The sequence below is a fragment of the Marmota flaviventris genome, chromosome 1 (assembly GCF_047511675.1).
Source record: "Marmota flaviventris isolate mMarFla1 chromosome 1, mMarFla1.hap1, whole genome shotgun sequence".
NCBI classification, from domain to species: domain Eukaryota; kingdom Metazoa; phylum Chordata; class Mammalia; order Rodentia; family Sciuridae; genus Marmota; species Marmota flaviventris.
The window spans coordinates 135441067-135468514 of NC_092498.1; the positions used below are offsets into that span (position 1 = coordinate 135441067).

The 27448-nt window shown below is 45.9% G+C and overlaps 1 protein-coding gene and 1 non-coding gene across 3 annotated transcripts; one reads left to right on the forward strand and one right to left on the reverse strand.

Moving 5' to 3' along the window:
* Nucleotides 1-1020: 1020 nt before the first annotated feature.
* On the reverse strand, nucleotides 1021-26764 carry Tctn2 (tectonic family member 2). 2 transcript variants are annotated; one of them, XM_027921400.2, is made up of 18 exons: nucleotides 26613-26764; nucleotides 26363-26470; nucleotides 25970-26046; nucleotides 24745-24940; nucleotides 21152-21252; nucleotides 18252-18448; nucleotides 17534-17660; nucleotides 16215-16356; nucleotides 15161-15226; nucleotides 13647-13781; nucleotides 13288-13365; nucleotides 9610-9690; nucleotides 9035-9146; nucleotides 6456-6562; nucleotides 3381-3537; nucleotides 1705-1830; nucleotides 1476-1564; nucleotides 1021-1235 (listed from the first exon to the last, which is right to left on the reverse strand). In XM_027921400.2, the coding sequence occupies exons 1-18, from the start codon at nucleotides 26689-26691 to the stop codon at nucleotides 1117-1119; spliced, it is 2097 nt and encodes a 698-aa protein (XP_027777201.2). In that variant the 5' UTR covers nucleotides 26692-26764; the 3' UTR covers nucleotides 1021-1116. The 2 variants fall into 2 exon arrangements, with proteins under 2 accessions (XP_027777201.2, XP_027777202.2); XM_027921401.2 differs by lacking the exons at nucleotides 13288-13365; nucleotides 13647-13781.
* Trnaa-ggc (transfer RNA alanine (anticodon GGC)) lies at nucleotides 7366-7438 on the forward strand. Its single transcript has one exon. It is a non-coding gene; the product is annotated as a tRNA-Ala (tRNA).
* Nucleotides 26765-27448: the final 684 nt, after the last annotated feature.

The window sequence follows — 27448 nt, forward strand, 5'->3', positions numbered from 1 at the left end:
AGAATTTTTCAAGTGTGCAAAATCCATCTGAAACACTACTGAGGGGGATTACCTGGCACACACAAAAAAACTCAAGTGACATACCATGTGGCTATTGCAGGGTACTGGGTAGATGCCCATCCCTCCACTGTATCAAGCTGAATGTCCCCTTTTGAATTAGGAAGAACTGTTTTTCATCAAAAACTATATTTATTTATTTGGTGCTGGGGATTGAACCCAGGGGTGCTTAACCTCTGAGCCCCAGCCCACCCACTGTTTTTTGAGACAACTAAGATGCTTAGGGCCTTGAAAAGTTGCTAAGAAAAACCATTTTATTTTTTATGTAAAAATAAACCCCATGACTCCCATAGCCAATCGTATTTGAATTTTTAAAAATTTTTTTAGTTGTAGATGGATACAATATCTTTATTTATTTTATTGGTGCTGAGGATCAAAAGCAGGGCCTCATGTGCGAGGCAAGCGCTCTACCACTGAACTACAACCCCCAGCCCCATATTTGAATTCTTATAAACATTAAAGTAGGGGTCTGCCTTAACAAAATATGAAGTCTTTGGCATATATTCCCATGGAATTATATCCACCCCTGATTTTTGTTTTCTTATATTATCCGCCCCCCCACACACACACCTTTACTCAATGGTTTGTGTTTTTGTATTACATGTGGATACTAGGGATCAGAACCCAGGGCCTCACACATGCTAGGAAAGCACTGTTCCACAGAGCTCCACCCCAGCCCCAGTATTACATGCATTTTTAAGGTTTCATGCATTTCCTAATCCTTTCTCTGAAATATGGGAAAGTAATCAAGACAAGCATATAAAAACTAAAGATTGACCCTGATACAAATAAATGCCCTACGACCTTGGTAATCATAATAAGCTAAATTCCTAACATTTATTCACAATCATGTACTATACTCAGGCCAGGCCAGCAATGGGAATGTTCATCCTGCATTGCTCTGAACACCTGGACAGCCACAGGAATGGATGAAATTCATAGAATACTTCACAAGAATTTTTTACAAAAATAAAAAACATTTATTAAAATGTTTGGGAGAGGGATACAGGACTGTCACAGTCACTGGAGCCCAGGGCTACAGTTTTTAAAGGGACTTAGTCATGGTGGTCGAGTGCCCAGCTTTGCTGTTCTGATCCAGGGGTGGCTGAGGAACACAGCCAACAGGAGGAGGGACACCAACAGTAAGCCCTTGGCAACACACTGGGCATAAGGTTCCCCTGGAGGACAATGGAAAAAAAAAAAAAGAAGTAATGTTAATTCTTTTTTGTAAATAATTTAGGTAGAAGTAAGCTAAACCACTAATAGTGATATAATTTCTAAGCATATCAATAGCAATACATTGTTTCTTTTTAAACCTTCCTATATGTCTTAAGTTTTCTGTGACATTTACATGTTATTTTTAAATTTTAATTTATGTAACAAACTGATAATCATCGCAGAAATCTGTTTTACCTTACCTTGATAATGCTGGGTCAATGGATATAGAAGTTGTGGCCAACACACCGCATTTCTATTACAGTCATACTCTGTAAAATTGATCTGAAATCTACAGAACATTTTAGACGGTTACAACAACAAATGAAAAGCATCAAAACTTGATTAAAGGAATAAAATTCCTATTTTCAAATACAAACTTTTCTGCCTCCTAATAATATTTAATATTAACTAGGTCAGCAAATGGATTACCTTGTCAGGGGTCGGGGTAACTGTGCAGGTATTTTAATAAACTGGACTGATGCACTGATAGGGAAAAAGTCAGCCTTATCTTCACAAGTAAGTCCACACTGGTACTGCCAGTTCACTGTGGAGAGCCTACAGGGAAAGACGTGCAGGGAACACAGCCGTCATTCATCCAGGGCACTCAGAACACAGGGGCATCGTGGTATTACATAAAATTTAAAATGCAGACATAAGACTGAGAAGAACACAGGGCCCTCACACACCTGCACCAGCTACAATCACCCACTGTGGCCAGGCTCTCCCTCGGGCCATCTCATACAGATGCTTTTAAAAGTAACTTGTTTCATCACCTGTTTCTCTCAATCAATGAGATAATAATCAGCAGCAGCAGCTACCCATTCAGGGTGTGCGTTCCAGGCTCAAGCCCAGAGCTAAGGTGCTTAGACGCAGCAGCTCATGGAACCCTCGATGCACTGTTACTGCGCGGGCTTGGTGATTATGGTGGTTAGCCTCTGTTACTTCTGCCTACCAAGCATTGCTTCTCCTTTCTTCTGGTAACTGTGCCCCCATTTTGCCTTGTAGAACCACCATTGCCACACTCTCAAGTCTAGTGGACCAGAGGGCACCAGCCAGAACGTAGACCTGGACCACCATCTGAGCCTAGCCCATCACAGGTGTCTATTGTCCCCGCCATAAGTGATTGGTCCAGAAAGGAGCAATGACTCAAAAGGCGCCAGCGAAAGTCTGCCCAGACCTTTCCAGAGAGCATCCTCTCCACTGGAGTTGCTAAACCGATGCGAGGAGGAACACCAGTGTTCATCTTCGCCATCTCTGTTCCCTTTTTGTTTCTTTGCGGTACTAAGGATGGAACCCAGGGCCTTACATGTGCTAGGCGAGAGCTCTACCATTGAGCGGCACTCTAGCTCTATCTTTTCATCACTTGAGGATGGCTTCCTTGAGAATGAAGCCAACCAGAGGGGAAGGGATCCATGAGACGAAGATCCTGGACCACACGGGAGCCATGAACCACAAACTAGCTGTGTGCAGACTTTTCCAATACGCACCCTATTTCGCTTAATGAGACCATGTCATTTAAAACTGAGAGGGACCTAGTACTCAAAGGTAGTATCACCATCTTATAGGTGAGAAAAATATAGGTCAGGAGACACAAAGTAGTTGCCCAAGGTCACACACAGCTCATAAGTGAGAGAGCCGTGTCTGTGGCCTAAGTCCCCACCCGAGCAGTGTTCTCCATTAGCATGCCAGTCACACTCATGCACTATAGAATGTTATGAGCACTAAGGAGCCCCGGTTCACCCTGAACTCCCTGGACAACCTTACAAAACCTCTCATACCCAGCTCTATAAACTCTTGTGAGGACAAGTTTCCATTATAAACACAGTTTATACACATTCCATCTCTATATACAATCATATTGCTAATAACTGCAATTTATAAATAAGTGGACTCTTTTTTTAATAGTTGTCAATGGACTTCTACTTTATGTATTTATATGAGGTGCTGAGATCCAACCAGTACCTCACACATGCTAGGCAAGCTCTCCACCACTGAGCTGCAGCCCCAGCCCACAAGTGGATTCTAACTTAGCATTTCCCTACTCCTTGGCATGCCCTCCACCAGACCAACTCTCTAAAGTACACTTATCCAAGAGGGGGTCGGACCTCGTCTGGATGCCGAGTATCTGCTGCTGAGCCACACCTTCCACCGCGCCAGCATCAGAGATGAGGATGCGGATGTGGAGCTGAGCAGGAACATCCGGGCAGGTGCCAAACGCGCTGCTAAAAAACGGGCCCGTGTGGGCATCAGGAGCATCTACACCTACAGAAACAGTGAGCTAGGCATTTTTGAAGGAATTTAATATCAGGTTTCTGGCAATATGATACCAAAAAATCGGAAATAATATTAGGAATCACACTTATGAGGCTTTAATGTCTAATAGGCTCAGGTTGTGGCTCCACAAAATACACAGGCCCTTAAAGCTACAAACAGATGCTAATTAACCAGAGTTGTGTTGAAAATGTCTGGTAAAACAGTCACGGACCCACAGAGCAAAGTCCTTCATCATTCCGTTCCCAAGTTCCCCATGGAAATCAACCCCATCTTGTAATAGAAACATATAAAACTGCAGTTAAAGGCCACAGAGTTGTTTCAGGGACCCACGTTCCTAGTAAAAGCTACATATGACATTTAAAATCCATTCTAACAACTGTAGCCAGATGAAAAGCACATTTCCTAGGCTGTTGCAGCAAGGCAGTTTAACTAGAAGAAAATAAAATTGAATGAGAAATTAATTTTCCTTCATCTTGAAGACCAGCACTGGGAAAACCAACAATGAGGAGGGTGGGGGTCTCCTGGCAACCCTGGAGGGGCTTCTTTGCTCCTTCAGAGATCCTGAAGGTCGCTCACACTGTTCGAATGTCAGATTTCCTCCTCCTTGACACACGTGTCCCCATCACTTCTCTTCTGCTTATTAACCAGGATTAGCGTTGCTTTGGGCTTAGATATGAAACAGAAGATAACCCTTCCACCCTGAAGGAAACAAAATGTCATCACCTCTCTGATGCAGCACCCAACCAACCTGGCTGCCCGGACCTTTTACTCCCCGGGTGCTGGGACTCACTGCTGCCCGCCATCCCTCAGGGTCATTCCACAGCCCATCTTACTGGCCTGAATCCCAAACCCAGGCTTGGAAAAGCCCAATCTCTGGGCCTAGTGCATCAGACACAGACTGGATGGGCAGGTGGGAGTATGAGACCCCACAGGACCCCTCCCCCCACTTGTAAAACAGGCACTTCAAGCTAACAAAGATATTATATGATCCCAGGCATCCAGAGGGGACCAAGGAAGGTCATAAACATGACCTTCATATCAGCAAGGGGTGGAGACAGTGCAGGGGCCACACACTGGATGTCCCTGGTGTGAATTCTAGTCTGCTGGGCCAAAGTGACTTTGGAGGGTGAAAGAACAGTATTTCACGGAAAGTGAAACAACAGTATCCAGAGAGCTGCCCCCACCGGCGGAAGGGGAGGGACCGTGAAGGCAGGCGCTATAGCTTCAATGAGCTCTCTGCAGCCCAAAAGTCAATGCCCAGCGGGAGCAGAAGCTGCTTCCTGTTCAGTTCACACCCAAGGCTCCCCTAAAAACTGGCCAGATGTTGCCTGGGGTGCCACTGAGACCAGCGGGGACCCCGGACTTTGTTCTAACTCTGCCGAGGCTCACTTGTCAGAGGGCTTAGGGTTCAACACAGGAAACCCCGTGAGCCAGACCCCAATGACTCAATGGATATGTGGGGTTTGGAGGTGGACTCAGGCCTGTAGGGACCAGCTAAGGTCACCTCACCTCCACTCCCCTGCACACAGCGCCTCCCCTTCTTGTTCCACTCCCACCCCCAATCCAACCCTGCAGATGCCTCTGGCCAAGACGCTGGGCTCTCAAACCTCACCTGGCCTCCAGGAGCCCTGTCACCCCCATCACACCTCCACTTCCTGCCCTGCTTTTTCACAGCGCTGTTATCATCACACACCACATGATGCACCCACGCCCAGGAAAGGTGTGCACTTCAGGGTCACTCACAGGGCCACGCCATCACCACTACATTCAGGACGCTTCTGATCTGTCTTGTCTGGGACAGGGTGGGTTTGGGTGCTGGGATTGAACCCCAGTCTCATTCATGTTATTCTACCACTGAGCTATTCTACCACTGAGCTACAGCCCACTCCCCAGATGCAGTTTTAGAATATCCCCCACAAAGAATCCTATTCCCATGACAACTGCTCCGCCTTTCCTCCCAAGTCCTGGCTCCCACCAATACATTTTCTGTTTTACACACTTGCCTATTCTGAATATCACGCATGATGGACTCACACAGGATGTGGTCTTTCTTTTTTGGAAGGAGGGTACTGGGGATTGAAGCCAGGGGTGCTTAACCACTGAGCTACATCCCCAGCCCTTTTTATATTTTTTTATTTTGAGACGGATGTTACTAAGTTGCTTAGGGCCTTGCTAAGTTGCTAAGCTGGCCTCAAACTTGCAATCTTCCTATCTCAGCCTCCTGAGCCACTGGGATTATGGCATGCACCACCACACCTGGAAGATGCAGTCTTTTGTGGATGAGCTTATTTCACTTAGCACAATGTTTTCAATCACTTTATTTTAATTTAGAAAGTTGTTTTTATAAACTACAAATTCAATTCTCAAATGCCCGTATTCCTGGCAACCAAAAGTGGAAATGCAAACCAAAGTGCTCTGAGAATCTTCCAGCTTAGTTCAGGCTTTCTTTTACAAAGATCATGAGTTCATAAAATCATGGAGCAGCCGGCCACAGTGGCACACACCTATAATCCCAGCAGATTGGGAGGCTGAGGCAGGAGGATCACAAGTTCAAAGACAGCCTCAGTAAAAGTAAGGTGCTAAGCAACTCAGTGAGACCCTGTCTCTAAATAAGATACAAAATAGGGCTGGGATGTGGCTCAGTGGTTGAGTGCCCTGGAGTTCAATCCCTGGTACCAAAAAGAGGAAAAAAAAAAAAAAAAAAGTGGAGCAATTGGAACTTCATATGAATTTCCTCTTTAAAAAAAAAGAGAATCATGAATAAGAGGTGAAAAACGTGAAGAGCTCCCTGCCTGGAGAGTAACTAGTTAAGCTAGCAAAGAAAAGTGACCTACCACATCAGACTCTAATGCTACAACTGCTTAGCAACCAAATCACACATCTATCTGCACGTGGCTCTGACTTACGTATTATTTCCAGCCAGCCGTCACTCAGATTGCCGTAATTAGAGTTGCCTCTCATGGCCACGTGAGTCGCCTGTATTAACGAATCAAATCTTTCAACAACATTCTGCCTGCAAAAGAGTAAGACATTTCTCAGCCACAGCATGGCCTGTCCTGAGGTCCTTCCCAGAATAGTCTAGGCACACTTGTCGGTGTCCAGGAAAAAATCTGCTGAGGAAATGATATTAAAATCTGATTAGGATACAGAGCAGCACACTGTATTAAATATGTAAGGTCTAGTCTATGTGGGTTTGATTATAGAAACTAGTAAAAGTACTGTCTAAATAAGAAAAAAAAAAAATCTGGGAGTCCCCGCTCCTCCTTGATGGCCTCCCCAGGATGGATGGTGCAGAGAGGAAACACATACAAAAGCAATTTCTTACTTTGGGCTTAAAATGTTAGTATCTTATGTTATAAGACATGGTTTGCAGCTGGGTGCAGTGGTACATGCCTGTAATCCCAGTGGCTCAGGAGGTTGAGGCAGGAGGATCACACATTCAAAGCCAGCCTCAGCAACTTTGTGAGGCTATAAGCAACTCAGTGAGACCCTGTCTCAAAATAAAACAAAAAAAGGGCTAGGGATGTGGGCCAGTGGTTAAGAGTCCTGGGGTTCAATCCCTGATGGGGGGGAGGGAGGAAAAAGGCATGCAGACAAAGCCATCATGAAACACCACCTCAAATACACTAGGATTTTTTGTTTGGTTTGGGGTTTTGTGGTGCTGGGGATTGAACCCAGGGATGCATGCACACACTCTACCACTGAGCTCTACCCCAGCTCCTGAAAAACTGCTTTCCTTATTTTCCTTATTTATTTTACAATACATGCAGTTGCATGTATGCTAAGCAAGCACTCAAAAACTGAGCTGCAGGGGCTTGGGATATAGCTCAGTTGGTAGAGTGCTTGCCTGGCATGCACAAGGCCCTGGGTTCAATCCCCAGCATTACAAAAAAAAAAAAAAAAATGAAGCTAGAGTTGTGGCTCAGTAGCAGAGCGCTTGCCTGGCCCATGTGAGCACTGGGTTCAATCCTCAGACCACATAAAATTCATAAATACGTACATAAATAAATGCATTTTTAAAAAACCGAGCTGAATCCCAGCCAGGACAGTTATTTTTTTGAACAGGGAAAACAGGATGTGTTGCTAAGGAGATGGGAAAACTCAAAGTCTCTTACACTGCTGATGGGAATGTCAAACTGTGCGGCACTATAGAAAACAGCTTGGCAGTTCCTTAAAAAAACTCAAAAGAGACTCACCGTACAACTCAGCACTTCTATTCTGGGGTATGTACTCAGAGAACTGAAAGCATGTTCCAACAGAACTTGTACATGACTGTGCACAGCAACGCTACTCACCAGCACCAATCAATTCACCAGCAGAACGACCATCAGTGGGTGAATGGACCAACAAGCTGTGGTCCCCACACACAGTGGGATGTGACTCAGCCATGAAGGCAGCGAGATTCTGACACACACCTCACATGGTGAACTGAAAACATTATGCCACATGGAACAAGCCAGGCACTGAGAGTCACGGATTGTATGTTTCCACTGATATGAAAGGTCCAGGGTACAGAGCAGAACACTATTGCTGGTGGCTGGGGTGAGCAGGAGATGGGGAGGACGATGTCACCAGCACAGGGTTCCCTTCTTGGTGATGAAAATGTTTTGGGACTAGACAGAGGTGTTGACTGCATACCTGCAGGAATGCACAAATGCCATCAAACTGTTTACTTTACAATGATTAGAGAATGTTATCTCAATTTTTTAAAAAGGAATGCTGGGCAAGGTGGTACATACTTGTAATCCCATTTACTTCAGGGAATGAGGCAGGAGGATCCTAACTAAGTTCCAGCCTGGACAACTTAATGAGACCCATCTCAAAATAAAATGTTTTTTAAACAGGGCCAGGGGTGGGGCTGGGGTTGTGGCTCAGCGGTAGGGCGCTTGCCTAGCATGCATGAGGCACTGGGTTCGATTCTCAGCACCATATACAAATAAGTAAAATAAAGGTACATCAACAACTAAAAAACATTAAAAAAAAAAAAAAAAGGGCTGGGGTGTGGCTCAGTGGTAGAGTGCCACCTGGCATGCACGAGGCCCTGGATTCAACCCCACAATGTATATTCAGATGCATAAATACACTGTCCAGATGCTACCTGCACATTGGAGTTCCAGGTACCAGGGCTTAGCCATTCTTCAATCACACCAATTACACCTGTTCCTGGACTCCTTAGATGTCTCAGAGTATAAAGTTCAAACAACCTAAACAAACTTCAGCAGAGAACTTGGGGTTCATTGCTTAAACATGGAAGAAGTGGCTTTCATCCAGAGAAAGATCTATTTTCCTTTATGAGGTTGTATGAACCAACTCTAGCACAAGTGAGTAATCATTCATTTTCTCCCTATCACCTTTACCCAAGTTTCAATTCATTCTAATTTTTCATATCTGCTTTTAGTGGTAGTGAATTATTTGTTTATGTAGTAAATTAATTTTATTAAGTAAATCATTCGAAACTGTGGATAAATTTGTCAGTAAAACTCACCTGAGCTGAGTACAGTTTTCATTAATTCCAACTTCCAAGAGGCACCCAGAGAGTACATTTTCTCCAAATAAAATGGGTTTGAAAGTTGCTGATGTGCACAAACCCCTTCCAGCTATAAAAGAAAAAGAGTATCTTCTTACTGTTTTTGCCAAATAAAAGTATAGATCTACTTCAAAGTTTTTCCTGAAAAACAGTAAGTAGAAATAAAGTTTCCAGTTTCACAAACTGAGATTATTGTTACTTTAATCCCTTCAAAGACAAACAAAGGTGCCTTTCTGTATCAGAATTCCTAGTCAGGGCAGGGTTCCCTCTGAACATGAGCCAGGTGCCTGGGCAGGCAGGTGTGGGCAACCAGCAGGGAGCAGAGACCAGCCAGGGTGAACGGGAGGCTGTTCTCAGCTCTCCAGGCAGCAACTCCCAGGCTTCGGGAGACAGCTGTGGACAAAGTTAAAAACAGCCTCCCCCTCTTCCCCACTACAGAAGGCAATTTGGCCTGACGAGATTCAAAATATGGAAATGGACATCATCAAGCTCTAGTTTACCAGGAAGCTAATCATAATGGGCACGCAGATTACCTGGCTGCCAAAGGCGTAAAGTGGTAACGTTGTTCATCCTGTCGGCATGAAGGGCTCGGACAGGCTTGCCAAGGTGGTAACCTAGACAAACATACGCATAGGACTGAGCACCTTTCCTCCTGAAGTTATTCTCAGCAAATAATGGAGGAGAGAATCACAGTGAAAGAAAATACGGAGGGAGAGCTTTCTTAAAAATACCCTGAGGGGCAGCTGGGGCTGGGGCTCAGTGGCAGAGCCCTGGCCCTGCACGCCTACAGTAAGGTGTTCCATCCTCAGCACCACGTAAAAATAAATTAATTAATTAAATTTGGTTTAGAAACAAAATACCCTGAGAGAAGGCGATCCACTTCATAGGGGTTTTTTTGTTTTTTGTTTTTTTTTTCTTTTTAACAGACATGAACATTCATGTGGTTTTAAAAATACATTTTAGGAATAAAATCTGAAAAGTTAAAAGCAGGCCTGAGTCAGTCCTGCCTCCTTCACACAGCAACTGAGCAGGCATCAATGACCACAAGTCGTGGGGAGCACCCATCACAGCAGCTGGTGACAGAAACCCAAACCAGAGCAGCCACCATTCAGCCCCCTAGCTCTGGCTCAGCTCCTCTTCCATCCATCATCCACCTTCTGCGAACCCAACTTCAGACTCCCACTTTTACTATGAAAATGCTCCCACGCATAGAAACGTTGACCCACAAACTTGTGTGTGTGTGTGTATGTGTGTGTGTGTGATACTGGGGATTGAACCGGGGGCTCTCTACCACTGAGCTCCATCCCCAACTCTTTTTTCCCATACTTGTTTAACTGAGGCATTACAGTTGCCCATCATGGTAGGATTTATTGTTACATCTTCATACATGCACACAATAGAACAATACAATTTGGCCAATATTTTTTCCCATCCCTATTTTTTTATTTTGAGACAGGGCCTTGCTAAATTGCTGAAGCTGGCCTCAAACTTGAGATCCTCCTGCCTTAGCTCTCTAGTTGGTGGGATTATAGGCGAGAGCTACCACACTAGGCAGAACCACAAACTTATTATAGCATGAACACCAATGTAACAACCACCTAAAATCAACAATTTAGTATTTAGCCACAAATATAAATATCAGATAAGCATATAAATATATATACATATATATGTATGTATACACACACACACACACACACACTTTTCAGGACCATTTGAAAATAAGCTGTAGACATCACAACACTTCATTTTTTTTTTTTTAATTTTTCCTTGTAGATGGACACAATACCTTTATTTTATTTATTTATGTGGTGCTGAGGATCGAATCCAGTGCTCACACATGTGAGGCAAGCGCTCTATCACTGAACTACAAACCCAGCCCCCTCAATTGTTTTTTTTTTTTTAATATTTTAAGTTGTAGATGGACATAATTTTGTTTATTTAGTTTTTGTTTGTTTGTTTGTTTTTAATGTGGTGCTAGGGATCAAACCCAGTGCCTCACACATACTAGGCATCCACTCTACCACTGAGCCCCAGCCTCGGCCCACACTACTTCATTTCTACTCTTTTTTTTTTTTTTTTTTTTTGGTGGTGATGAGGATGGAACCCAGGGCCTTGTGCTTAGGAGGCAAGCACTCTACCAGCTGAGCTGTGTCCCCAGCCCCACAATACTCCATTTCTAAACCCTCTGTCGTATCTCCTAAAATTAAGGATATTCCCCTCTATCATGACAGCACAAATATTTCTTCTAAGAAAATAATAACTCGGGGCTGGGGATGTGGCTCAAGCGGTAGTGCGCTCGCCTGGAATGCTTGTGGCCCGGGTTCGATCCTCAGCACCATATACCAACAAAGATGTTGTGTCTGTCGAGAACTAACTAAATAAATAAATATTTAAAAAAAAAGAAAATAATAACTCTTCAAGGTAATATCATATCTCGTTTATATTTGTATTTCCTTGTATGTCCCTCCCAATCAGATCTGACTGAGACCCAGCCATAGCTCCCATTTCCCACTTTCTTTCCCTGCCCCTGAACCCTATCTCCCCACTGGCTGCTGACTGGCCCCCACCCTTGTGTACTTACACTCCTTTCTGGCACCACAGCTTCTGCCCAGGTTATTTCTCTTCCCAACACAAACAACCTGCTTTTCTTTTTTTTTCTGCACTAGGGATTGAACCCAGGGACACTTCACCACTGAACCACGTCCCCAGCACTTTTTATCTTTGATTTTGAGTCAAGGTCTCGCTGAGTTGCCCCTGCCTCAGCCTCCCCAGCTGGGAGTACTAGCATGCCCACAGCGCCTGGCTCTCACTGCCTGCTTTTAGGGGCCCCAGGGGTTATATCTCCTCCACAGGCCCCAGGAGGGAAACCCACCAAGGGCAGGGGCTCCAACAGGCTCACTGCCTGACCACCAGCATGTGACAGAGCTGCTCAGTGAGGGGCTGTGTTGCTCAGTGGGCAGCTGCCTACTTGGTGACAGTTCCAGGGCACTTGTCCCTAAGCACGGCACTTGTCTGTCAGTCACCTCCGCGTTTTCACTGTCTTTTCTCATAATGTGATGCTGTCTTTCCAAGTAAGACGATAAGTCCTTAGAGACATGGCCCACAGTATGCAGTGCTCCTAAGCCCAGGCCCAACTCACAGCTGTCCCCTGGGCTGCTGAGATCCCCTCTCCCCAGCTCACCCTTATGACCAGACCTTCAATATGTTTCACATAGTCTGACAGCATTTCTCAGAAATCCTATAAAAACACTTAAATTCCAGGAGGCAGCTTTCAAAGTCAATAATAAACCCCAAAACTCCACAATAATAGGTTTTTAAAAAAATAACATCCATACACATGTCAGGCATCATCAGGTCAGTACACACTGAAGAAGTCAGTACCCTGGGGAGGGCTAGGCAAGAGAAAAAGTGACAGGAGAGCAAAAGGGTGCTCTTGCAGATAACAATGGCATGGATAAGGCCAGGAGGCGGAGCAGGCTGGGGTGGGCTCGGGGGCAGGGCGCTGGCCCAGCTGGCCCTGGTTTCCACCCCCAGCCCCAGGAGGCTGAGGGAGGAGGATAGTAAGTTTAAGGCCAGCCTCAACAACTTAGAGAGACCCTGTCTCAAAACACAAAGGACTGGGGCTGGGGATGTGGCTCAAGCAGTATTGCGCTCGCCTGGCATGCGTGCGGCCCGGGTTCGATCCTCAGCACCACATACAAACAAAGATGTTGTGTCCGCCGAAAACTGAAAAATAAATATTAAAAAAATTCTCTCTCTCTCCCTCTCTCTCTCTCTCACACACTCTCTCTCTCTCTCTCTCTCTCTCTCTCTCTAAAAAAAAAAAAAAAAAAAAAACACAAAGGACTGGGGACATAGCTCAGTGGTAGAGCACCACCAGGATCAATACCCAGTACCAAACAAACAAAAAAAAGCTAGTTTTGCCAATGATTTGACTGCAGTGTGTCTATTTTAAAAGATCAGTAGCTAAAGAGAAAGAATTTGTACTTTCATTACTTGTCACTAAGTAGGGCATTTCTTGTAAAAAAAAAAAAAAAAAGATACTATCAGAAAAAAGTATACAATGTCACAAAAATGAATAAAGAAGCAGGTCAGCAAAGCAAATTAAAATGTGGGGAGTGCCCGGGACCACGGGTTGGGTAGGTGTGGCCAACCTGCAGACTGCTCGTAGGACAGTGACGGACAGATGGCACAGGCAGTCACCTCACCTGGGTTTCCAGACATCTCCTCTTCATTACCACTGCTGTGGCTTAAAAACTTCACAGTAAATCTCTGAGTTATTATTCCTAGAAATAAACCAAAAAAAAAAGACATATTGTGCACCATTCACTGGGAAAAAAGCTGTCCCTCTGGTGTCATTTTCTTTAAAAATTGTAGTTTGGTGTGCAAATGAATACTGTCTCTGTGACTAGCTCACAGACACAGATAAGAAAAAAAAAATCTGACTTCATTTTATGGTTATAAATATGAGGATCAGAAAGGAAAAAGGGAAGGAAGGAAGGAAGGAAGGAAGGAAGGAAGGAAATTGGGCTTTAAATTTAAAGCATTCTCACTACCTCAGAGTTACCTTTCTGGAGGGCACTGACTTCTGCCCTGATAATCGTGACATTTATCTCACTGATTGTGTTATTATTCCATCTGAAAATATAATGCTCTTCCACATTCACATATCTGGAGACTGATCCGTGGCCTAAAAGAGCTTCTGTAAATACAAGAACACTCCATGACTAAGGACCCGCGACTGGTGTCTCTCTGCCTGGGTGGCTGTTCCCAGTGTATCCCACCCTGCCGCGTGCCTCCAGCTCCAGGGAGCCTGCCCTGGTCCCTGAGTTGGTGCCAGCAGCCCCCTCTGTTCACATTACCCTGAAGGACATAGTCCCTTCCCTTTTATTCCTGAGTCCCCAGCAACTGTCTCTTCATGACACAGAGCAGGCATTTGGTGAAATATTTGTGAAATGAAAGATTACAGAGCATCACTTCATAAATGGGGCCTGCCAGCTCGCTGCCTACTACATTGCAGGAACTTGATGAAGTAATGAATGAACTGGAGAAGTACAAAGCACCATAAAGGAACACAAATAGTATCTCTCATTAGGAACAAAGTCTTGTCAGCCACAGTGGTGTGCACCTGTGATCCCAGTGAGCCAGGAGGCTGAGGCAGAAGGATCGCAAGTTTGAGACCAGCATCAGCAACTTAGCAAGTCTCTGTCTCAAAGTAAAATTTCAAAGAGTGCTCTTGGGTTAAATCCCCAATACCCGCCTCCTCTACACACACACACATACATGAAACGTCCTGATAATATCAGCCATACTTTACATAATTTACTTGGCTGCATCACAATTAAAAGCAAAACATGAGGAACTGGGGTTGTGGCTCAGCGATAGAACACTCGCCTAGCACGTGCAGGGCGCTGGGTTCGAGCCTCAGCATCACATTAAAAAAAAAAAAAAAAAGGTATTGTATCCAACTTTCAACTAAAAAACAAAAAATATTTAAAAAAAAAAAAATCAAAACATGAAAATGTGGTATCCGAAAGAATTTTGTTTGTTTGGTTTTGGTTTTGGGGGAGATACTGGGATTGAACTCAGGGGCACTCAACCACTGAGCCACATCCCCAGCCCCATTTTGGATTTTATTTAGAGACAGGGTCTCACTGAGTTGCTTAGCACCTGGTTGTTGCTGAGGCTGGCTTTGAACTTTCGATCCTCCTGCCTCAGCCTCTTGAGCCACTGGGATTATAGGCATGCACTACCGCACCTAGCTTCTAAAGAGTTTTCTAATGACCTGAAAAACATCTAAGAAAAGTCTCTAGGAACCTGAAAACTAGAAGGGACCCCAAAACTCATCCAATCCAGGCCTGTCGAGGTGGGGGTTGAGGGTGCTGCCTTGTGGTCACAAGAGGGTACACAGCAAGGTGGAACAAGGAGCAAACAAACTACCCTTGGGATGTCTTCCTGACTCCAGTAAGCCCCCCAAAATTCTTAATAAAAATGTATTTTACTCTGGAGCTGTATAACACTCATAAAAAATGCCATTTATATTTCTGCAGAAATGACATAAAAGTCTAACAGTGAGAATACCTGTATTGGTGATGAATTTGTCGAGGTCATTTGCTTCCTCATAGGTCACAGTTGGTGTAATTATGCCTGAAAAAAAATACATAAATCAGCTTCCCCAAGACTGCATTGTCCAGGTGATCTCATCTACTCACCCCAAGGAAAGATGGCCAGGCAAACACGGAAGCCAAGCCTGCCCTGGGAGCCGGCCACAGCCACCCTCTAGCATCAGCAGACGCAGGTCACCTCATCAAGCAGCAAGGACTAAGAGGATCCTGGAAGCCAGGAAGAGCACCAGGTGCCACTCCCATCAGGGCAAAGGGCGGTGGGCTACCAGTGGGGTGTGAGAGACTGCAGCACTTGGGAGAGCAGTTGGTGGTCCCACAGTGTCACAGTACGAAAACATGCTCGTGCAAAAACCTGCACACAGGTGTTCACATAAGCACTGTTCACAATACCCAACAGGTGGCCCAGTCAGACCATCCATCAGCCAACTAATGGAGAAGCAGAACACAGTCCATCCAAGCAATGGATGTGACCCAGCCACCAACAGGAACAAAGCTGACACGTGAAAATGCTCTCCGTGAACGAGCCAGATGAGAAGACCACATGCCGCAGGGTTCCACTTGTACTCAATGTACAGGTAAATCCACAGACAGAGAGAAAGGTGGGGCTGCAGGAGTCGGAGGGAGGGGGCGGGCAGCAAGTGCGAATGGGCACAGGAGTTCTGGCAGGTGATGCGAAAGTTTAGAAATACACAGAGGTGGGAATGCACTAAATGCCACTGAATTACATTACGTCATGGAAAATTTCCTTCAATTAAAAAAGAAGGAACCAGGGCTGGGTTGTGACTCATTGGTGGGGCACTTGCCTGGCACGAGGCCCTGGATTCAATTTCTCAGCAAAAAAAAAAACTAACGTGTACTAGACTGTCCTACAGAACTGAACTTTTTCCAAAGAAAACACCATCCTCAATTGCCAGTTGAAATTTTAAGTTGATCCGGTAGAAGTGACTTATAGTTTCACAAGGTCATACTTTAACACTGGGGTCTCTTCTTTCTCCAGACACATGACATACCTCCCATGGTGCTGCTCTTTATCTTCGAGTTGATAATGCCATCTCGTTCTTGGTACACTTCCAAATTAGTAGTGCATTTAACATCAAAATTCCGAAGGAATGCTACAGGGGCATCCCGAAGACACTGCCCAGCCAGGGACACCTGAGGGTAAGGACACACCCAGCAGATTTGTGATCCTTCTTCTAATCATAAAAACCAGATCAGCATCTCTTTTAACGTTGGTCCTTCTGTCAACCGCCCCTGTCCATAGTCTGGTTTCAACAGTGGCTAGTCTGCTGAACTGACCAGCTTTAGCACAACCTGCAATAACAGGTCAAGGAGTCCCACCAGCATTATTTAATAAAATTGAGTGGGATCCTTTGCCCCACTCTGTTGATTTTTTGTAAATTAAAAAAAAAAAAAAATTTAGTTGTAGATGGACACAATACCTTTATTTTGTTGTTTGTTTATTTTTATGTGTTGTTGAGGATCAAACCCAAGGCCTCACATGTGCTAGGCAAGCGCTCGGCCACTGAGCCCCAGCCCAGCCCCACTCTTGACTTATGCAAAAACATGATATTCAACTTCATTTCCCTCCCTCTTCCTAACTACATGGGGGGTGCTCCACACATGCTATGCACCAGCTCTACACTGAGCTCCAGCCCCCAGATTTTCTTAATGCCATAAAAACGGACTCATATGGAGAGTAAAGAGAAATGGTTTTACTCCCCATGTTTTCTTCTCACAGATGTATTTTCCTAATAATGTTGAATTCAGAAAAATAAAGATTCCATTTAAAACTTGATAACCCTAAAATATTTCTCAAAATTCTACATAAGATGATACATTAGCCAGGCACACACCTGCAATGGGGGCTGAGGAAGGAGGACTACAAGTTCAAGGTCAGCCTCAACAACTTAGAGAGACCCTAAGCAACTTAGTGAGACCCTGTCTCAAAAAAAAGGGGAGGAGTTGGCTAGGGATGTGGCTCAGCAGTAAAGTGCCCCTGGGTTCAATCCCTGGTACAAAAAAAAGTAAAATGACATATTTATGACTTACTAGAAAATGGCTATCAAACTAACAAAAGTGAAGAATAATCATTATTTCCAAGGAAATTTATCAAAAATCTTTTTTATTTGATAGTTCATTCTGAGTTTTAGCAAAGCTAGTGATTAATAGTGCGTTTTTTAAAAGTCCATAGACCATCCATAGTAAAGTCCCTGGTAAATCCACAGGAGAAAAGTGAGTAATGTGGGGAGAGATTTTCAAGAGCAATGAGTTCAATCAACAGTAGGACAGGGAAGACAAGCGCCTGGCATGTCCAAGCTCAAGTCGTTACCTGTGGAACAGTAAAATACCCCTTGTCGACGGTCAGGATGGGATCTCCTTGTTTGTAGCCGAAGTCTGGAAAGCCCTGTGGCTCAGCATGAAGATGCGCTTCAAAGGCAGGGTGGTGCCCAGGGGAACTGCAAGCCACAACAGAGACTATCAGTGACACGTCAGTTGTCACCCACTGAAACACAAGTCTTCCTTCAAGTTTTTCTTTACTTTTTAATTATAAAAATCATAGTTGTAAGTTGTCAACAATACAGATCTATAAAATACAGAGGGTAGAGGGCCCCTATAGAGCCGGGCATGGCAGCACACACCTCCACTCCCAGATTCTCAGGAGGCTGAGGCAGAAGGATCAGATTCAAGGCCTGCCTGGGTAACTTAGCAAGATCCTGTCTCTAAAAATATAAAGAGAGCTGGGATGTGGCTCAGGGGTGGAGCACTCCAGGTTCAGTCCCCAACACTGCAAAGAAAAACTCCCCCATGGGCCCGCTGGCCCTTCTACCTAAAAAGTCACTACCGACTGTACACTGGGTCGACTGGCTTATGCTCAGTGCAGCCCGGGTCTTCCAAATACTTAACAAAAGCGACTTCACTAACTGACATCTAGAATTAAATCACTTTGGGTGCTAAGAAAAGTGTGACCCCAGCTACGGGGGCCTGCTGGAGGTGGCTCTGTGGCCCTGGGAGATAAGGCCCCTCCCAGGCGTGGCTCTGATACTTACACGGCACCATGATAGAAGTAACCGAGGAAGGGTGAGTTGGCCAGAGGTGACTGCACGCACAGGAAGGGGAACCAGTCGGGGACCTGGCCAGGCTTCCCAACAGCACACAGCTGATCAAATGGAGGATTGACGTCTCCTCCAAAAACACCAGTGAAGCAGGACAGTCTGAACAGGTCTCTGGCCTCTGCCGAGCACTCCTTGAAAGCAAGAGGGCCTGCCAGTTATGGTCCCCAGCAAGCAAATGACACTAACTCAGGCTAGCAAGATACAACCGAATAGATGAGAAGCAAACACAGTGCCATCTCCTCTGACAGTGCTTGGTGCCCATAAGAAGTAAAATTTCCAGAATTTCCTTAGTCAACTCCCTCACGAGGCTCCCCATCAGGAACTTCAAGCCTTCAGGGGAACTGCAGCTTTACTAGGGATGTAAGAAGTGCCCACCGAAAGCAAGAAGAGACAGCACAGGACAGGTGGGGACATGACAGAGCAAACCCCTCTTCTAACCTTTGTCATTGTTCAAACCCTGACATTCAGAGATAGGGCATGTAGTCCACACCCACAAGCCTCAAGTGCTGCCCACTGTGTCCTCACGCGACCCCATCAGTGACATCGAGAATCACTTATCCACAGGCTCATTCTGCAGCTATGTCCTTCCTGTCTTACAAAGCATGGAGGGAGCTGCAGGTTAAGCTCTGTCCTGAAGCCTGAGCTGCTGCAGTAGTCATTTTTCTTTACTTTTTAATTATAAAAAGTTAGGCTGTGGCTGGGGCTCAGTGGGAGAGCCCCTGCCTCACTCACGTGAGGCCGGGTTCAACCCCCAGCACCCTCCCCTGCCAAGAAAAAATGTAACTGAGCTATTGTTTCAAACATGAACAGTTCAAATCAAAAACTGAGTAGAAAACATGGTAGGTTGTGGTCCAGAACAGACAGCACACCACATTGGTGCCATGGTGTGTGACGGCAAACCTGGCATCTAGGGGACGTGAACTCCGGTCACCTGCCGCTGGAGAAGCTTCTGTCAGAGACACACTCATGCACCATGGGGTCCTGGACATCGCCCACTCATTTTGTAGCCATCTTAATTTGGGTAAGTACTCTATGACGTTGGCACTACACAGGGCCTAACAGTGATGATGCGGAGTCGTCCCCGTGGCTAGGTGACATGTGGCTATATGCACTCTACAGACTGACTACGTAGGCTAAAGACACCCGAAAAACAACAGGAACAGAAAGGTCCTTCTGACCTGGGTGCAAAAGATGAAATTCCCTCAGAAATGCTCCTTTCTCTTCCTCTTTTTTGGTGGGGGGCAGCTCAGGCCCGCCAGGCCCACCCGCTTGGCTGAGGTGCCCGCCACAGGCAACATCTCGTCCTCAAGGTGACAGCGCTGAGGCTGAAGGGCTCTCACACATAAGCCCTGCGACACTAACCCCCTTCCTCCTCACCCCTCTCCAGCTGACCACACAGCAAAAGCAACGCCTGCACCACTTCCTTACCTCCTCGTTCCCTGCAGGGCACCCACGCCAGGAGAAACCTGCACTCAGTAAGTGTGCACGCTCCTCCAGGCCACCCACCCGTCAGCTCACTCCTCAGACCAGGGGCCGCTGACAAAATGGAGGTGGAGCTTTGCCCCTGGTGCTAGAAATAGGGAATAGTAACAGGAGAAGAGGGAAAGAATACCACCCTGACATTTTTAGCGACACCGGAACCAGATTTATGATGTGCTTTTATCTTTTAATATAATGGTTGTCATAGGTCTAATTACAAGAATTATAACATCACTAGGTGCAGTGGCGCACTCCTGAAATCCCAGCTACCCAGGAGACTGAGGGAGGAGAATCCAAGTTCAAGGCCAGCCTTAAAAAGGGATGGGGATGTGGCTCACAGTAAGAGCATCCCTGGGTTCAATCTCCAAAAGTAAAGAACTTTTTGTGGGGAACTACCGAATCTGAACAAACTCCCCCAAAGAAGACACAAATATATCAAATAAGCACAAAAAAACTGACCATCATCACCTGTCACTAGAGAAACACAAATCAAAATCAGAAAAGCCGCTCCACACATACTAGGAGGGCTACCATCAAGACAGATAATAACAAATGCTGGTGACAATACAGAGAAACTGCAGCCCACACACTTTGTACCAGGAATGCAAAATAGTGCGATTGCTTTGGAAGAGTCTGGAAAACAGCTTCTCAAAATCGCTCCTGATGACCCAGCAATTCCAAACCCAAAAGGATGGAAACACCCCTGGGCCGACACCTCACACACGCTGCTCACAGCGGCCATCCATCACGGCCAAAGAATGAAAAGAACGACATGCCCTGCCACTGACATGCCTTGCCACTGATGGAGGGGTGCAAGACATGGGGTGCGCCTGCACAATGGAGGTGATTCAGCATGACAATGAGGCTCCAGCACAGGCCACACAGGACAGTCTAGAAAACCACACTAAGTGAGAGGCAGGGCTCAGCACGCTCCAGCGTGGGGTTCCACTTACAGGCAACACGCAGAACAGGCAGATGCACGGTGTCCTGGGATGAGGACTGGGATCATAAATAGACCCAGGTCTCTTGAGGTGACAGAGGTGTTCACAAGTCAGATGTGGTGATGGTCACACAACTCTGAACATTTACTGACAATCACTACACCAATGTGCTTTCTTTTTTTCTATTTTCTTTAAGGATCCTAAAACCACCCTCTCACTGTAATCGCTGCAAGCACGACTTCCTCCAGGAATACATTTTATTCCTCCATAAACTCAACTGACAAAACTAGATAAGAAAACACACAATTTGAAAGCAATTTGCAAATGAGATGTCATGTCAACTCTGAAAGACTGTCTATTAAAAAGCCAAAAATGGGACCAGCCGCTCTCAGGCAGCAGTCAGAGAGAACATACCTGGTCACAGCAGCAGCGAACATCACAGGCACCAGCCGTTAAATTGCAAGGACAAGGACCAAGGGGCTGATACACCTGGTTAGGAATAACAGTCATGTTCTCTGAAAAGCACAGACAACAGAAAGATCAGCAAGATCAGCTGTAATACAATCTGACAAAGCTCTGTCACATTTGTGACATTCAAAAAAAAAAAAAAGCAGAATCATTATTTTGTAAACCACCATCACCTGACATTGCCCCATAAGGACTCTTGAAACGGGCAATGTAACAAACATATCTGAAGCTGCGTCTGCTGTGCCAGCAAAAGCCACGTAGAGAACACACCAATTACAGTGAACCAAAGAAGTACAGTTGAATCACATCAGTTAAAAATTACTAATTAAGATAAATGTAAAAAAAAAGACTGTATAAGAAATACATAAGTTGTAAACAGAAATTATTGCCTAATGGTAGAATTAAGGGCAATTTTAAAATTTTTCCTCTAATTTTGCAGGTTCTAAAATTTAAAATATACATTGTTTTTATATTTAAAAGAGAAGCATTGGGCTGGGGTTGTGGCTCAGTGGTAGAGCACTTGCCTAGCACATGTGAGGCCCTGGGTTCAATCCTCAGTATCACATAAAAATAAATGAATAAAATAAAGTTATTAAAAAAAAAATAAAAGAGAAGTATTGTGTTTAAAATCCCTATGGACTTAATGGTCAATTTTTGACAAATACGTTAAAAAGCAAAAACAAAAGTTGATATAATAATCTGATATATAGATATAAAACAACTGTTATCCTAAGACTAATGAATAAAATGTTACAAAAATTTAAAAAAAGATGAATATAATCACAGGTTTTATTTTTCAATACACTGAACAATTCTATTCAAAATACAGTTGATATTAAGCACAAACACAGTGACATTCAGGCAGCTTATCTGGGATGCATCTAGATCATGTTTAATAGGCTACACATTCAGCCTCGAGTGACTAGCACATCTGAGTCAGATCTGCACATCTCGGCTCTGGTTCAGCATGGGTGAAGAACCCAGAGGCAATTATGGTTTGTGACAAACTCCTGCTGCCCCTGTTCTAAATACCTGCCCCCACATGGCTAGGACATCTCCTCATTGAATTAAGACCTCTCCTGTTCATTTTCCACCCAGTTGTAGAGATATTTTTTTAAAAAATGTAAGTGAAAGCTGGGCCCAGTACACGCTTGCAATCCCAGTGGCTGGGGAAGCTAAAACAGGAGGATCCTGAGTTCAAAGTCGGCCTCAGGGGGCTGGGGTTGTGGCTCAGGGGTAGAGCGCTCGCCTAGCACAGGCAAGGCCCTGGTTCAATCCCCAGCACCACATAAAAATAAATAAAGATATTGTGTCCAACTACAACTAAAAAAATAAATATTAAAAAAAAAAAAAAAGCCAGCCTCAGCAATATAGCAAGGCTTTAAGCAACTCAGTGAGACCCTGTCTCTAAATAAAATACAAAAAAAAGGCTGGGGATGTGGCTCAGTGGTTGAGTGGCCCTGGGTTTAATCTCTGGTATAAAACAAAAAATGTAAGTTAAGCCACACCACTCTTGTGCTATAGCCCCCAACAACCTCACCCTGCCTGCAGTGCCCAGGATCTGCCCAGCCTCCTGGCCTCTGCAGGCTGCCTCTCTCCCCAGGAAGCCCCTCCTGAGGTCCCTGTTGTACAGCTGAAAGGGTATACCACCACCTCCAGAGGCCTGGCAGAGCCTCCCAGGATCTCCCTTTGCCCCAGCAGGGGTCCCATTCTCAGTGAGGTTCCCTCATGTCCATTGTCCACTTATCTGTCAGGCTGGTAGAGCTGAGAAGGACATGCACTGTCCCCTCCCGTCTACTGAGCAACCCCAGCCCAAGCAAGCTGCTACCCAGGGGCAGCGGTTTTACTGAGGTGGAGTTGTCACTTCAGTCACATTAGGACACGTCCACTAACTCAGGAGGAAGCCTGCACCCTTCCATCCCCTCCCACCCTCTGCACCCACCACTAGCCAACCAGGCGCCGGGCTCCCTTGCACACTTCCCCACAGATGGCTTCTTCACTTACCATAAGGTTTGGGAGGAGGGTTTCTTTATAGCTTTATTTTATTTATCTTTATGTGGTGCCGAGGATCGAACCCAGGGCCTCACATGTGCTAGGCAAGCGCTCGACCCTTGAGCCACAGCCCAGCCCCTGGCATGAGGTTTCAAGGATCATGAGTTAACAGGGCTTTTAAATTGATGACCATGATGAATTTCAGCAGGGGCTCAGGTTCATTCCCTCCATGCTGGCACCAGTCCAGACTCGCTGGGCAGTGACCAGCAGTCAGGGAGCACCAGCAGGGCCCGGGAGGCAGGCGGAAGTGACCTCAGCTGGAACAAAAATCTCTTCACAACAGCCCAACGGTGGGAAGCGCCAAATGCCTACCAACTGGTCAGTGGACAGGAAGACCGGAACACACCCACACAGTGGACACCACTTGGCCAAGGGACGCAGTGAAGCACTGACAAATGCTACATCATGGACCAACCTTAAAATAAGGTGCTGATGAAAAGGGCCAGACATAGGTCACAAGCCGTTGTGCAGCTCCTTTATATGAAATGTCCCAAACAGGCATCTCCAGAGAGAGAAGGCAGCAGCCTGTGGCTGACGGGTGGGGCCAGGGAAGGAACGGGAGAAGCTGCAGACAGGTAAGGGGTCTCGCTCTGGAGTGACAAAAATGTTCTGGAACTAGGAGCCATGGGTTGCACACCACCACCAATCCACTAATGCCACCAAACCCTTCCTTTAAATGGTTATTTTGTGCCATGTGAACTCCACCTCAATCCTTCTTTTTAAGTAGAAGAGTGCTGGCCAAACTCAGCACATAAGAAACAAAATGCTCAGTAACTCCTGCTATGAGGAAAGATCCTGCCATGTTCCTGCACTCTCCCCGCTCACTGCCCCAGCAGGTATTTAACCCAGGACTAAAAACCACAGGAACAAGGCTGTACTCCTGCCCCTTCACCCTTCACAGGAATCCATTCTAAAAATCTCCATTTTCAGGATGTCATATTAGAAGAATTAAAGTTGGAGAAGTCAATCATATAACATGTGTTCTGCTTGGTGACTGGGGCCAGCCCACGCCAGCACCACAGCACCACATCGGCCTACTGAACTTTGGGTCTTATGTGTGGTAAAGATGACATTTTTTGGATATCAGTACATGGAAACATGTTTCACTTTCTCTCAAGAAGGATTTGAAGTGTTTTACAAAAGATACAAACAGTAAATCAAGGAAAACCTTAATTAAATAAAACAGTACAAAGCAAAAACTTTTAAAACAAGAAAACAACGACAAAAAAGAATACATTTAGGATGACAAGACAGACTCAAGAATAAAGTCAAGGGGGCTGGGGCTGTGGCTGTGGCTCAGTGGCAGAGCACTTGCCTAGCACATGTGAAGCACCATGTAAAAATAAACAAATAAAATAAAGGTATCATGTCCATCTACAACTAAAAAAAGAATAAAGTCAAGCCCACTTTTAAACTGCATGTCATAAACTTATAACCAAACAAGTAATGTCTGACATAAATGTTTGGATATCAAAGACTGTACTTGCCTGATGCACCCTGGGTCAGAGAAGAGTTGGCATAAATTTCCACCTGAATGAGGAGATGTGCTAAGCAGGATGAATTGTGAGATGCTGAAACCAGAAGAGTCTGGACAATACAAGGGGACTCAGAGAAGGACTCTGTCTCATTGGAGGAACACTGCTCCAGGTCCCTCTTCAGCCTCACTGTCACCTCCAACACGTTCTGAAAGGAAAACACTGCTATACTTAGTGAACTCAAAACAACATCTGTGATCCTAAGAACACAGAATGGAAAGCACATTAAAGCACACATTAGCCTCGGTGCATTTTGCAAAAGAAGAACCATATTCAAAGATGACAGAATTCTCTTCAATTCCACCCCTAAACCTGTCTAAACCAATCGAAATATGTAAGCTCTGATTCTGAATTTTTAGCAAACAACTTTTGAATACTTACAGAAAGCTAAACAGAGGTCTGATAAGTTAGTTCAATTTATCTAGACCCTTCTTAAATGTATTTATTCTCTCACTATTGAAAGATGAAATACCAAAAAGTCAATGAAAATGATCCCCAGTTTCTCTCAGAATGGCTCTGGTCATGCAAACGTCTATTCCTAAGGTACAAGCAGTCTGTCTTTCTTGTCCATTTATCTCAGAGTTGATACTAGACACTCAGTGGACACTTATTCTATGAAATACATGTCACCTCTCCAGTCTTCACAGTCCTGACACAGAAGTTCAGATCCAGTGGTTATGAAGTTCTTTTGAGTTCCAGAACCATTTGATAATTTGACATAAGCTGGCAGACTTCTCATCAGAAAAATGCACACAGGCCAGGCACAGTGGCCCATGCCTGTAATCCCAGCAACTAGAGAGGCTGAGGCAGGAGGATGGCAAGTTCAAAGTCAGCCTCTCAGCAGATTAGCAAGGTACTTAGCAACTCATCCACACCCTTTCTCTAAATAAAATATAAAAAAAGGGTTGGGGATGTGGCTCAGCGGTTAAGCACCCTGGGTTCAATCCCTGGTACCAAAGAAAAGAAACGAAAAATGCACACAGAATTCAACAGACTTCACCAAGCCCTTGAAATGAGCCAAGGCTCCCTAGCCCAAGGGTGAGAACACTGGGCTGGATGGGTGTCTGCACTGACAGCGCACACTTCCACAGCGGTTCTGACCTGGAAAACGCTACAAGTATTAATTTAAGAGCGCACTGCAGAAACCAACCCTGGGGGGGTTCTGCTGCAGCCTTACCACACTTGGGGTCACAGTCACACTCCAGTCTCCCGTCTCATTGCTCAGCACATCACAAGTTGGAACTGGCAACACTCCTAAGGGAGAGAAGATTGCAAGGCAGCAGGGTCCAGGGGGTTCCGACTGCCTAGGACGGAACCCCTATACAAAGGTGACATTAGGGAGGGAGGTGGCAACCTCTCTTCAGTTTTTTCATTGGTCCAATGGGAAGGAAAGATGCTACTATTCTCATCAGGGACGTGAGGCAGGGCAGACAAGCACAAAGATTAGCCATTAGTTCAAGCTCTCTTACGGAACCAGTCGCCCGTCCTCTTTGCTCCACCCTGCTTGCTGAGGGCAGAGGCAAGGCCCGCAGGTCGACCCCGACCCCCACCAGAAGGGCCCACTCCTCACCAGCCTCGACCTGCAGCGGGGCCAGGGACACGGTCACATCCTCGGGGCCTCCAACCAGGGCCGCGCTGACCGCACTGCCGGACATTCGGATGAAAGGAGGGATGAAAACTAGGAGAAAGGGAAGGGATAGGCGGGATTAACGGCCGCACGACCCCTGCCCGCGGCGTGCGTGGCGGCGGCTCCCGCGTTGTGGCTTCCGGGCCCGGGGAGTCCCATCCTGGTCCCGCAGGTCCCTGCCCCGCGTACACACCCGGGTCCGCCCGCAGCGGCCTCAGGACGCCCTGCAGGAGGAGCCCCAGCAGGAGCGGGGTCGCCGGCGCAGCGCCCATGCCTGGAGCCCGGCCAGCCCTAGAAGCCGGGAAGGGCCCAGCGTGGAAGGCCGGGCAGCCACCGCCCCGTTGCCGCCATCTTGTCAAGCGAACTCGCGCAGCTATGGCAACCGCCAATGGGCCGCGGCCCGGCGAGAGGCGTGCTGTGATTGGCTCACTGGCAAGAAAGCCCGCCCCCGGCCCTGGGGCGCACCCCGGCCCCGCCCATCAGGCCTGGCGCTTTTTCTGGGGCTCTGTTCTGTGTGTAGAAGGGAAACGGAGGTGGCGGTGGCCAAACAGCTGAGTAGAAACACCTACTAATTACGGTGCTTCTCCAGCAGAACTATGTCACGTGGCAAAGGTGGCTTGACTCAAGTGGCGGATGAAGGCAGTCGTAGTTGTTAACTGTATTTTGTTGCAGAGGCAGAGTTTGTGTAATGATATTTATGTTTTGTTGATTATTTTTGCTATATGTCCATCCACGTTGTGAATACTTGTTGTAAATTGAGATTTTTATGAGACAAGAAATTTTATATTGTTCTATATTTGTTGAAAAATTTTTTAAAAAAAAATTTTTTTTTGGGGGGTGTCACGAGCAGCTTCTCAGCCTTGTCTGGTTACCAGGAGTTCCCTTCCGGATATCTGCACTGGACCCCGGACCGCGACGTACGCGAACACCAAGCACGAACTCGATTGCCTTTTGAAATGCTGGTTTATTCGCACACCACACAAAGCAATACACGAGGTGGCTGGCACACAACTGCACGATCTTACTCTC